The sequence below is a fragment of the Callorhinchus milii genome, unplaced genomic scaffold, assembly GCF_018977255.1.
Source record: "Callorhinchus milii isolate IMCB2004 unplaced genomic scaffold, IMCB_Cmil_1.0 Scaffold2, whole genome shotgun sequence".
Lineage (NCBI taxonomy): Eukaryota > Metazoa > Chordata > Chondrichthyes > Chimaeriformes > Callorhinchidae > Callorhinchus > Callorhinchus milii.
In genome coordinates this window covers 80,723,952-80,737,172 of record NW_024704743.1, presented here as the reverse complement: position 1 = coordinate 80,737,172, position 13,221 = coordinate 80,723,952, and the positions used below count along the sequence as shown (strand labels likewise).

Sequence of the window (13,221 nt, the reverse complement as noted above, 5' to 3'; positions counted from 1 at the left end):
CCTCTATCCTCAAGCCAGATAAAGAAGCATAGATTAGCTGCAGTGTAAAGTTCCCTCTGCTGTGCTCCAGCAATGTACTTGCCTCAAAAAAAGCTTTAGAAATGTTATCAGTGGGTATTTTCTATGCCTATACAAGCCATTCTGAGGTTGTTGATTTCAGGGCAGTTTTGGGTGTGAGCCCACAAACATGCGGCTAAAACTGCCAACAATTCATTTTATGTTGGATCTTTGCTGCCTCAGTCCTTCTGGGCTGGTTTCAAACCTAGCTCCCAGAAGTCAAAAGGACACTTTTAATTGGACCACTTTAGATCATTTAAATCTTTGAAATAAAATAGTATGCCAAATATAAAATGGCAAATTCTGCCATATAATTGGAAATTGGAGCAATGAAACACAAGCTATGAGTCACCAGAGTACTTTACTAAATGGAACCTGACCTTTCCACGCACTTATGTTTTTACTATCTTTCTTTTTTCTAGATATATATAACCACAAAGAGGCTGCCATATTTTCCGGTGGTGAACTTTCTATTTTTGATCTCTCAGTTGCCAAAAGTTCAGTACAGTAAGAACCAAGGTGAGTGCACTATGTGTAATCTGAGCATGTTTTGTAAAACAAATACCTGGATTTTGTGTCCATTTGTAGAAAAGAGGACTGGGGCATTTCATCTGCAAAGATAAATGATAGGTCAGTTTTTTATTACTGATTTTAGTTTTAGAGTATTTACTATAACCTCCCACACCCTTTCTTTTTGTTGCCCACCCATTGCCTTTTAGTTGGCAGTATGGGATATGAGCTGTAGATTGCTGTCTGGATTATAAATAAACAACCCTTGCATTTGACATTGATCCTTTCACATTGGGAAGATATCTCAAATCCTTCACAGGATTTACTGTAAACTTTAGTGACTGTGTAGCTTGTTGCCAACTGAGCCAGGTTGACTACTGCAAGGAAAGGAGTCTTTGTGCATTTTTTCCTTTCTCATGTTTTATCCTCCCCCACTCCCAGGGTATAGTATAGTAATCTGTCCCAATCTGTTGTGTTCTGATTAACACACTATTTATTACCTGTTTCTTGCAAAATGTTGCAGGTGAAAGCTGCTTGTTTAGATGCCCATTTTTATTTGGGGGATGGAAAGAGAGAAGAAGAGAGGCAATGACAAGATCCCAAAGCTCTAAGAATACATCCCACGAAAAGTTGAAAAAAATGTTCCTGGTCTGATTGATTTTGAAAGTACAGTTTGGAGAAAGGGAGGCAATATTACAGACTTAAAAATGAGTATTCTCAGATTCAACTGTAACGGTTAATACATTTGCAGTAGGTTAATGCCATGGTTGTTCCAGTAAATTGCACCCAAAGTAGTTTCAACTTGCCTAAAATAATAGTGTAGGTACAATGTCAGGACTTGGGATCCCCTACTTCCAGACTTAATTAAGATGGGGCTCTCTCCCCCTCTCCCTCTTCTTTCATCCTCTTCACCCCCCTTCCCCCTTCTTTCTCTCCCCCTCTTTCTCTCCCCCCTCCCGATCTCTGTCTCTCCCCCCTCTCTCCCTCTCGCTCCCCCTTCTCTCACACTCTACCCCCTTCTCCCCCCCTTTGTCACCCCCTCCTCTCTCTACCCCCCTCTCTCCCCTCCTCTCCTCTCCTCTCTCTCCCCACCTCCTCTCTCTCTCCCCACCTCCTCTCTCCCACCTCTCTCCCCACTCTCTCTCTCTCCCTCTCCCCCCTCCCCCCCTCTCTCTCCCCCCTCCTCCCTCTCTTTCTCTCCCTCTCTCTCCCCTCCTCTCTCCCTCTCTCTCTCTCTCTGGCCCGACGACCTTTTTCAAATAATGAATGTGGCCGCGGCAGCCAAAAGATTGGACCACCCTGATGTAAAGAATGAGTTTGTATTTCCATTTGCAGGGATGGTATGTAAGAAAGCTGCAGATCCCATCGACTGGCCACCTCTGGTGGTGGGACTTGTCACGTTGCTGAAGCAATTCCACTCACGTTACACAGAGCATTTCCTGGCCTTGATTGGCCAGTTTATCCGCTCCACGGTGGAGCAGTGCACCACCAGGTTAGTGTCGCTGTCTTTGATTTTAGAGAGAAAAAGAGAGTGTGTGGTGCTGGTACACTTAGCTTCTGGTTACTACAGCTTCATGACAATATTATAATTATATTATAAAAGTCAAGTCTTTCTTTGCCTCTTTGTATAACTGAGCGTGAAGATGGTATTACTATACATTTGGAAATGGTTTATTTTAATGTACAGTTGTGCAATATATAAGCAATTTTGATTTGTTTTATCTTTGCTCTTTCAGTCAGAAGATCCCAGAAATGCCTGCAGATGCTGTAGCTGCCTTGATGTTTTTGGAGAATTATGTGTATTACACAAAACTACCCAGAAAAGTAAGGAAGTCTGCATAGACATTGTTCAGACAAATGGTCTTCCTTTGATAGTTGCGTCTTAGTTGAAATAATCTTAGACGCCATGCTTCGCCCAGGTCGCACTGCAAAGCTTAATAGGGTGAAATAATCACCCAATGTTATCATTAATTTGGCAACAACTTGAATTTAGACGCATGATATCAGCCAAAGTCTGCTTGATATAGCAGGTAGCACTCTGAGATTGAAGTTTGTGGGTTCGAGTTCCAGATTAGGACTTGTGGTCTTTGGCTAGACTGAAATTCCAATGTAGTAATAGGAAAGTTGTAAGTGCTGTCTTTCATATAATGATATTAAAGCAAGGTTTCTTCTTGCTGTTTGGGTGGCCAAACACTGTTCTAAAAGGGAGAAAGAGAAGGGAACAGCTGTCCTCCAGAGTAATTAGTTATTCACCTCATGGGTGTTTGTGGGACCTTTCTGGTAGAAATTACTGCCATGTATGCTACAGACAGCTGCGTCACTTAACAATCAATACCTGTGAAGTGCTTTGAGATGTTTTGTCGTGATAAATTGCTATAAAAATGCAAGTTATTTCTATTTAGATAGCATCATTAATATAAAAGAATAAGTGTTGCAACCAAACAAATGCAGTGATAGACGTAAGCAATAAGTAGGAAACATATAGAGGTGACTAAAGCCACGTTGAAAGAGAGCAGTTTGCTTGAGAGGTTGCAAATGCATTCGGAACAAGACGGGCAAGGAGGTTGAACACTAAGCCTCTTATGATGGAGTGCAAGAAGTTGCACAGTCTCAAATGGGGTTGGTGGGGGGATGATAATGGTAACTATGTTATATTTGGGCTGCTGCCATTGCAAGGCAGTAATACTGAAAAATCTACTGACTTGCTTTTTTTTCCGCCTCCAAGGTTGTGGAAGCGCATGTCCCAAGTTTCATCTTTGACGAATTCAGGACTATTCTATAATAATGTTCCCTGATGAGAAGATATACACAAACTTCATCAATGTTCTGTGAAAGCCTGAAATCTTGTCAGGAATTGGTGTGTGTGAACATCTATTTGACTGGCAATATTAAATAAAGTACTGAGGAGTTTATGGCTGAAAAGTCCACATAACCTTAATTTCTGATTTCAGTAAATTGTATAATGATATTGTCGATAATATAATAGCTGTAATGTATTCTCTGTCAAATGTAAATTATGAAAAATAACCTGTTTCAAACATTACCTTTTGTATTGCAATAAAATTTGGAATTTCAAGCAAAATTGAAAGCTTTTTTTAAGCTAGTTATTATTGACTTTTGTAAAGTGATGAAAGAGTGCAACTGAGACACCGCCCCCGCCATCACATCTTGGTTTGGTTTCTATGTAAGAGATTTTGTTGCAAAGAGAACCAGCATCAACTGGACTAGTGCTGTCTGGTCAGGAGATGAGCAGTAGCAGAAGCCAGACGGCCACACGGCAGCAGGACGGTGTGTTGTGAAGGAGCGATGACCAACATTTCATACCAGGAGAGAGTGAAAAACTAGACTAAGAGACTCAGAGACACCGAGAGGAAAGGACCGTCCATGTAAGAGACTCAAGAGACACCGAGAGGAAAGGACTGTCCGTGTAAGAGACTCAGACACACCGAGAAGGAGGGCAGATAAACAACCTACACAAAGTGGTTTCCATTCTCTCCCGGAGGAAGGATTGGATCGTCTTTGAATCCGAAGGGTCCCTGGTTGTATGTATTGACTGATTATTAAAATATTAACTTTTGTATTACACTGTGAGGAAGCCATAAACTTACAGATTGGCACCCCGGATGGGTCAGTGAGAATAAAAAGTAATTTGCTGTTATTCATAAATGTAATACAAGGTATTAAATACTAATCAATTAATCTGGTAGTCCAGCAGCCTAGTTGGTTAGTGATGGTATAAGTGTGAGATCACTTGGCAAAGTTAAGGAAGTTTCCTTCGAGTCAGTGTAAGGTTGGAAGTGAAGGAGTTAAATCCCAAACAACTTGCATAGTGGGTTAAAAAAAGGAAGAGACAGAAGCAGAATATTTAACACTCAGTATTATATACAGTAAATTAGAACAATAGAATGAGGATTTAAGAGCACGTACAATGTGCAAACTCAACTGTGGAGACCTGTAGCTCAGTGGTTAGAACACTTGCCTTGCAAGCAAGAGACCTGGGTTCAATTCCAGGCAGGGCAAAACCTTGGGCAAGTTTCCTTACTCCATAATAATAATCCCTCCAAAAAAACAAAACAATAATAAATTGGTCATTTTCAATCCACGACTGTTTGTGGGACACTGCTGTGCACAATTGGCTGCCACATTTCACCCACAAATATGCGGTCAATTCACTTTGCAGTCTATTCTTGAAGCGCTTTGAGACATCGAGATGACGTGAAAAGCGCTATATCAAATGCAAGGATTAATAATATTAAATAATTAAAAGTCAGAAAGGCTCCAATGTTTCACATAAAGTGTTTGAAAGTCAGATTACAATATAATAATATATAATAATATCCTTGCATTTGATATAGCGCATTTCACGTCTTCTAGACGTTTCAAAGCGCTTCACAGAATAGACTGTAAAGTGAATTGACTATATTTGTGGGCGAAATGCGGCAGCCAATTGCGCACAGCAGTGTCCTACAAGCAGACATGGATTGAGTGACCAAATTATTTTTTAGAAGGGATTAATACCCCCGGAAAAGTGATCCGCCAATCGACTAACAACCGGGTTCCTACTTATTGCTGGGTAAACAGAGGCATGTGGAGTAAAGGAAACTTGCCCAACATTTCGCCCTGCTGGGAATCAAACCCCAGTCTCTCGCTTGCAAGACAAGTGCTCTAACCACTGAGCTACAGAACTGCAATACAAAAATTAAAAAATACAATACAGATTAGTGCGTTAAAGAAAATGCTTTCTGCAGAGAAAGAAATGAATATGGCCCTGCAAAGTTCCTCAGGTGTGGACTGGGATGACCTCGATGATGAGACGGTGACCAATGGATGAACGGGCCATCAACACCTTCGTCTGTAACGTCTGCTGCTACTATGGCGTCTGTGACGCAGCAATGGATGTGGATACCACCTTCATATCAGGCAGGTAATCAACTGACACCTATCCTTGAAGCGCGTATTATTACCCCCTACGCACTTCGCGATTTACAAGGAATGGCTCCAAAATTGCCTAAATACAATGGCACGGGAGATGCTCTAGTGCATTTTAAAGCAGTTGCACAAATAGCTGTACTTAATGGTTTAAATGACGAGGAGCATGCTAAACCGATTTTATTTAAGCTGACGCCTACAGTTTTTCATGCTTTGCCAGTTGATGTTAACTAAGACAGGGAATAGAAATGCTACTCAGTCAAAGGGAGATGTTTTCGCTTGTGTGGGATTTGAAAGAGGGGATCCTTACAGAACAGGCATTTGGACAGAGATTATGGGCATATTATAATTGAGCACATGGTGGAGCATTAACCAGAGCAGCAATAGCAGGACTGGAACTTGACCGGCATTCACCGCCTTGGATTAGGACAGCTCTGCAGGAAATGTATGATTCAAGGGATCCTATCCATTCAGAAGTGTAGGTGATACCTGCCCCCCCCACGCTTGGGTCCTGATCCCAAACTGTTCAGCACCTTGGGACGTCCTCTAAGCGTTCTGAGACGTTACCCTGTGTGGAGGATGCTATAAAAGTGCAAGTTGTTGTTGTCCTCCCGACTTGAAAGGCACTTTACGAATGTAGTTTTGTTTTTATTGTTGATTCGCAGGATGCAGTTAAAATGGAATGCAGCCCCGTTTAAGCAGAAGCAAGTAAATGTGTCAGCAGTGACACATTGGAATGGTCCAAGCGCATCCCCTCCAATGGCAGAAGAAGGGCAACGGAGGAATGAAGGGTCGTCAGGTAATTTCTCGCAAAAGAGAGCCAGGCAGCGGTCTACTAGTGGCGGAGACTATGGTGGTCGAGGAAGTTGGAGGCGGAATAAAGGTGGAGGAGAACGGAGGAATTATTCTCCCCGAAAGCTGGGAGACTCATCCCCACGGGATGTGAATTATATCAAAGGTTCGGAATATGCCCAGTTGAGACACAGTCTCCTGGACATGATGAAATGCCTTGTTAAGAAGGGACTAGAAGAAAGTAAAATGGAATCGGAGAAACCCGTGACAAATACAAAATTACAAATCCAAATCTCTTTTATACTGATGCAGAGGGCAATCTCTTGTGGGTTGTCCCCCAACAAGTTTGTAATGACATCATTTACATGGTGCATGACTTACCAACTAAAGTACACCGAGCATACGACAATACCTTGAAACATGTTCAAAATGTGGGATAGTGGCCAAAAAGGGAGTACCATATACAGAATTATTACAACAATTGTCTTATTTGTGCTCAGCACAATCCAGATCCAAAAAGAAAAAAGGCTCTTTTGAGACATACCAGACCAATTGAGGACCCTGGGTGGATCTCCAAATTAATTACATTGGTCCTTTGCCGGGTACAGCGTGGGGAAATCAATCTACAATACAATACAAAATACAATACACAATTACATTTGTAAAGCGCCTTTCACGTCTTAAGAATGTCCCAAGGCGCTGAACAGTCAGGGATTAGAACCTGAGTGGTGGGGATCAGGGAGGGTGGAGGGCAGAGAGTATAGGAGGGTGTCCAAAGGCACGGTTGAAGAGGAGGATGTTGAGACGTGCCTTGAAGGAGGCAAGGGAGGGAGCGAGGCAAAGAGAATGTGGGATGGAGTTCTAGAGGGTTGGGTCAGAGAGGCTGAAGGCCCGACTGCCGATGGTGGGGCAGGCTGGGTGGGGGACATGGAACAGGCCAGAGCCTGCCAAGCGGAGGGAGCAGACAGGTTCATAAGGGGTTAGCGGAGCGGTAGGAGGGGGCAAGGCCATGGAGAGCCTTGAAGGTGAGGATGAGAATTTTGTACTCGATCCTCTGAGGGATGGGGAGCAAGTGGAGCCGGGCGAGAGTAGCTGTGATGAGGGAGAGGACACGAGCTGCATGAGTTCTGGATGATCTGCAGCTTGCAGAGGGAGGAATTGGGAAGGCTGACAAGCAGGGCATTGGCATAATTGTGGCTAGTTGTAATGAAGGCATGTATGAAGGTTTCGGGAGCCTGAGGGGTGAGACAGTGGTGGAGTTGGGCAATATTGCGGAGGTGGGGGAAGGATCATGGCATGGATGTGTGGGGAGTAAAGACAGTAGAGGGTCGAATAAGACAAGTAGGTTGCTGACCGGGTTGGTGAGGTGGAGTGTGCATTTTTGGGTGCTGCTGCTGACAGTGCCTGAGGTGCGGAATACTATATATTTTGGGAGTTCTTGATGTATTTTCCAAATGGGTGGAAACCTTTCCAATACGCAATGCTACCGCCTCTGCAACTCCTAAAATATTAATTCAACATATTTTTACTCCCTCAGTCTATTGGCTCAGATCAGAGTTCTCACTTCACTGGCAAAGTCATGCAACATGTAATGCAATTGCTGGGAATTAAGCAGCGATTTCATATTCCATATGATCCACAGACTTCGGGTATTGTAGGGTATATGAATTGTTCCCTGTAAACAGTGCTTAAGAAGTTGGTTCGGTATGGGTCGGGGGTGGGGAAGTGTTAGGTATGGGTCGGAGGGTGGTGAAGTCCGAGCAGTTAACGGGAAAAGATTAGGGAACAAAACAGAACATGACTTGGGATATGATTCACTGTTAAGGCAGTTAACAACAACAACAAGATTTCATTTATAGAGCGTTATTCACGTCGGGAGGACGTCCCAAGGCGCTGGACAGTTGGGTCGGGACCCGAGCAGGGGGGAAATGGTCAGGGTGAGGGGAGGGAAGGGAGGGAGCGAGGAGGGGGGGAAATGGTCAGGGTGAGGGGAGGGAAGGGAGGGAGCGAGGAGGGGGGGAAATGGTCAGGGTGAGGGGAGGGAAGGGAGGGAGCGAGGAGGGGGGAAATGGTCAGGGTGAGGGGAGGGAAGAAAGGGAGCGAGGAGGGGGTAGAGAGTTAAGAGAGGAGCCGAAGGCACAATTGAAGAGAAGAGTTAAGATAGATGTAGCATTTGAGATTGCAGGAAAACGGTGATATATTGGTACAGACATCTTGTGTAATCCAGCCAGCGAGGTTAAAAGATTCTGATTAAGATGGGAAAATGATAAGTTTTAGCCAGGATGTGTAATGATTATAGAGAATAAGTTATGCAAACTTTCCCCCCTCTCTTTCCTCCCCTCTCCTAATCACTCCCCACTATCTATCCCCCTCTCTTTCCCCCCATCTTCCTCTTCTACCCCCTCCTCACTCCCCTCCTTTCTCACCCCTCTCTCTCCCCTTCTCTCCCCATCCTCACTCCACCTACTATCACACCCTCCTTTCTCTCCGCCTCCTCTCTCTCTCCCCCCCCCCTCGTCACTCTCCCCCCGTCCCTCTTCTGCCTCCCCCCATCCATCTTCCGCCCCCCCCTCCCTCTCCCCCTCTTCCCTCTCCACTTCCTCTCCCGATCACTCCCCCTATCTATCCTCACTCTGTTTCCCCCTTTCTGCCCCTCTCTTTTCTCCTCTGTCACTCCTCCCTCTCCCCACCTCTCTCCCCCCTACCCTCCCTCCCCTTCCTACTCTCTCCCTCCTTTCTCTCCATTCCCCTCTCCCCCTCCTCTCTACCCCTTTCTCCCCACCTCCTCTCGCCCCTCCTCTCTCTCGCCCCTCCTCTCTCCTGCCCCTCTTCTCTCTCACCCTCCTCTCTCTCACCCCTCCTCTCTCTCACCCTCCTCTCTCTCACCCCCTCTTCTCTCTCACCCCTCTTCTCTCTCACCCCCTCCTCTCTCTCGCCCCCTCCTCTCTCTCGCCCCCTCCTCTCTCTCGCCCCCTCCTCTCTCTCGCCCCCTCCTCTCTCTCGCCCCTCCTCTCTCTCGCCCCCTCCTCTCTCTCGCCCCTCCACTCTCTCGCCCCCCCTCTTGCCCCTCCTCTCTCTCGCCCCCTCCTCCTCTCTCTCGCCCCTCCTCTTTCTCTCTCTCGCCCCCTCCTCCTCCTCTCTCTCGCCCCTCCTCCTCCTCTCTCTCGCCCTCACCTCCTCTCTCTCGCCCCCTCCTCCTCCTCTCTCGCGTCCCCTCCTCCTCCTCTCTCTCGCCCCCTCCTCCTCCTCTCTCTCGCCCCCTCCTCTCTAACACACGCCCTCTCCCACTTCCTCTCTCCGCCTTCTCTCCCCTTCCTTTCTCCCTCTCCACTCTACCCCTTCCCCTCTCCCCCTCATCACCCTTCCCTCTTCCACTCCTTTCTCCCCTTCCCTTCTTCCCATTCGCTTCTTCACCCTTCCTCTCTGCACCCTCTTCTCTGCCTCCTTTCCCCTCCTCTCTTCCCCTCCCCTTTACACCTTCCCCTCCTCTCTCTCCCTTCCCCTCTCCCCCACATCTCCCCTTCCCTCCCCACTCCTTTCTCCCCTCTACCCCTGCACCTCTCCCCCTTCCCCTCTCCCCCTTCCCCTCTCCCCCTGCTCCTCTCCCCCTTCCCCTCTCCCCCTGCTCCTCTCCCCTTCCCCTCCCCCCCTGCTTCCTCTCCCCTTCCCGTCTCCCACTGCTCCTCTCCCCTTCCCCTCCCCCCCTGCTTCTCTCCCCCTTCCCGTCTCCCACTGCTCCTCTCCCCCTTCCCTCTCCCCCTTCCCCTCTCCCACTGCTCATCTCCCACTGCTCCTCTCCCACTGCTCCTCTCCCCTTTCCCTCTCCCACTGCTCCTCTCCCCCTTCCCTCTCCCCCTTCCCCTCTCCCCTTCCCCTCTCCCAACTTCCCCTCTCCACTGCTCCTCTCCCCCTTCCCTCTCCCCTTCCCCTCTCCCCCTTCCCTCTCCCACTTCCCTCTCCACTGCTCCTCTCCCCCTTCCCCTCTCCCACTGCTCCTCTCCCCCTGCTCCTCTCCCTTGCTCTCTCCCCCTTCCCTCTCCCCCTCCCTCTACCTCTCCCCTCTTCCCCTTCCCTTCTTCCCCTTCCCTTCTTCACTATCCTTCTTCCCTTTTCCTCGACGCCCCCCTCTCTGTCCCCTCCACTCTTCTCCTTGTGCCCTCTCTTCCCCTCCCTTTTCCAACTTCCCCTCTCCCCGTCCTCTTTGCCCTCTCCTCTCTTCCCCCACACTCATTTCCCCCCCCTCCCCTCTCCCTTTCCCTCTCCCCCTTCCCTTCTTCCGCCTTCCTCTCTGCCCCCCTCCTCTCTTCCCACCTCCTCTCTGCCCCCTCCACCTGCTCCCCTACCTTTTCCACTCCCCTCTCCCCCTCCCTCTCCCACTATCCCTCTCCCTCCTCTCTCCTCCCCCTCCCTCTTCCCTTCCCATTTTCCGCTTCCCTTCTTCCCCCTCCCCCACATCCCCTCCTCTCTTCACCCCTCCTCACTCCCCTCTCCCCCTTCCCCTCTCCCCTCCTCTCTGCCCACTTCCCCTCTCCCCCTCCTCTCTACCCCCTTCCCCCTACCCCTCCCCTGTCTCCCCTCCCCTCTTCCCTCCTCTCTCTCCTCCCCTCTCCCCTTCCCCTCAACTCCTCCCTCTCCCCCTTCCCTCTCCCCCTTCCCCTCTCCCCCTTCACCCCTCCCCTCTCCCCCTTCCCCTCTCCCCCTTCCCCACTCCCCCTCCTCTCTCTCCCCTCCCATCTCCCCTTTCCCCTCTACCCCTCCCCTTCGCCCCTTCCCCTTTCCCTCCCCTTTCCCCTCTACCCCTCCCCTTTCCCACTCCCCTCTCCCCCTTCCCCTCTCGCCCTCCTCTCTTCCCCTCCACTTTCCTCCTTCACCTCTCCCCCTGCCCTGTCCCCCTCCCCTTTTCCCCTCCTCTCTGCCCCTCCTTGCCTGCAACATCTCTGTAAAGCTCTGCAAAATTTTACATAAAAGGCCCATATAAATACATGTTGTCGTTGTTACTATTCGAAAATCTTCAACTTTTGGCTATGATAGATAGAATCTGATCTTTCTAATATCCTGATGATTACCAGATCTAGAAAACGGGCAAAACCTTACGCACATTTCCTTCTCCACTCTGTTTACCCAGCAGTAAGTAGGAATCCAGTTGTTAAGTCGAATGGCGGATCTTTTTTGGGGGTAATAGTCCTTCCAAAAAAAGCAAAATGTGGTCACTCAATCCACAACAGTTTGTGGGACACTGCTGTGTGCAATTGGCTGCCACATTTCGCCCACAAAATATAGTCAATTCACCTTACAGTACAGTGCTTTGAGATATCTCGACAATGTAATAAGGCGCTATAACAAATGCAAGGATTATTATTATTATTATACAAAAGTCACCTGCTTTCCTCTATTTCCAAGATTTGCACTGATTTGCTGATATAAAATGCCACAATTCTTATGTGATCATTTGGTCTAATTGGTAACTTTATCTTGCAGATTACCGTGTGTAATTTTCTACTCTGATCCTTATTACCTGGGCCGATAGAAAAGTGCAACTGCACCTTTTCTGTTGAACCCGGTAGAAACGCCCCCCTCCGCTAGATACACCCTCGTCTGCTACAGTGTGCTCGGCCCTGGGTCTCCGCGCGCTATTCGCTCAACGCTGATACTGTGTGTGGAGCAGCTCTGATCATGCGCCGCGGCGTGTTAGGGTCACTGAAGTGGCGCGAGCGGGAAATCGTCCTTGCCGCTAGTGAGTGACCCACGATAGAAATAACAGCTGCGTCATACTGGTGCCGTCTATTTGCTCGACGCCCTGCCTAAACTGAGTTCCTGTGACAAATTCTTGGTAAGCTCTGTACTATTCAAATTCACATTTTTAGTATTTTAAACATAACTACATTCTCAGGAAATATATACCTAGAATTTTAATCTGGGTTGTTTCACAAAATGAATCTCTCAATAGCACCAATCAACCTTGCGCAATCCCCCACAAAATCTGCAAATGCCCTGCAAATTTTGGCAAATATTTCCGCAATTTTTATTGGCCCATCTTATTACTGAGTTCCCTGTACACAATTTAAAAAGTGAATGTCACCAATATATCTACCTGGAGATAGAATCTATCTGGGGTGATTCAACTCCCTCAGCAGGTTGTTGCACTGCGAAAGGAAATCATTGCTCAACTTGATCCTGTCTTTAAACATCCAACAAAAAATCTTTTAGGCAAGGGTCACTGAACATTAGGAGAGTACACCTATCATTATTTGTAAATGGTTAAGTGGAAATCATCAGTCACTCCTCTAAGATCATTTCTTTGGAACACTCGTTTTGAAATGTACAAAGCTACTAGAAATTAATCACAATTCTTTGTAATGCTTTGATTTCATAAATCTCTGATAGAGACATTCTTAATCTATTATAATCTAGTAGATGGACTCAGAGATCTTGAAAGCTATCACTAGCATCAGATGAGATTTCCTACGCTCCTATGTTCCTAAGGTAATTAGCATCTAGTAATCAAACAGATTATGAATCTAGGAACAACAACAACAAATTACATTTGTATAGCGCCTTTCTTGTCAGGAGGACGTCCCAAAGTGCTGGACAATCAGAGATTTCAACCAGAGCTGGGGATCAGGTGGTTAGAGGGCAGGGAGGGTGGGGGAAGGAGAGTGACCTAAGGTGGAGTCGAAGAGGAGGGGCCCTATTTCACATGGCTTACTCGCTCCCTCCATAACCCAGAAATATTATGTTATGTTTCTGGAAGGGAAACACAAAAATATTGCTTATGCCGGCCACGGATGTTCCTCAAATAGGGCATCCGGCTCTCAGCAGTCAAAAGATTGGACCACCCTACTTTAGAAGATTAAAGTGGAATATTTGTCCAAAGGCAAAACAATTGTATTCAGTAAAACAACAGATGTTTAGAGTTCTACAGCTGCAGTATGA

General features: G+C 47.2%; 2 protein-coding genes across 2 annotated transcripts in view; both read left to right on the top strand.

The window, feature by feature from the left end:
- The window catches only part of washc5 (WASH complex subunit 5), a 32,244-nt gene extending 28,589 nt beyond the window's left edge, over window positions 1-3,655 (top strand). Inside the window, exons 25-28 of the mRNA XM_007907530.2 lie at window positions 480-576; window positions 1,903-2,059; window positions 2,304-2,391; window positions 3,293-3,655. Coding sequence (XP_007905721.1) covers window positions 480-576; window positions 1,903-2,059; window positions 2,304-2,391; window positions 3,293-3,349 — 399 coding nt within the window. The 3' untranslated portion in view covers window positions 3,350-3,655. The remainder of the gene's footprint in view (window positions 1-479; window positions 577-1,902; window positions 2,060-2,303; window positions 2,392-3,292) is intronic.
- A 1,711-nt stretch (window positions 3,656-5,366) lies between these two features.
- Window positions 5,367-6,705, top strand: LOC121852919. Its single transcript, XM_042347000.1, has 2 exons — window positions 5,367-5,491; window positions 6,162-6,705. The coding sequence occupies exons 1-2, from the start codon at window positions 5,391-5,393 to the stop codon at window positions 6,703-6,705; spliced, it is 645 nt and encodes a 214-aa protein (XP_042202934.1). The 5' UTR covers window positions 5,367-5,390.
- Window positions 6,706-13,221: the final 6,516 nt, after the last annotated feature.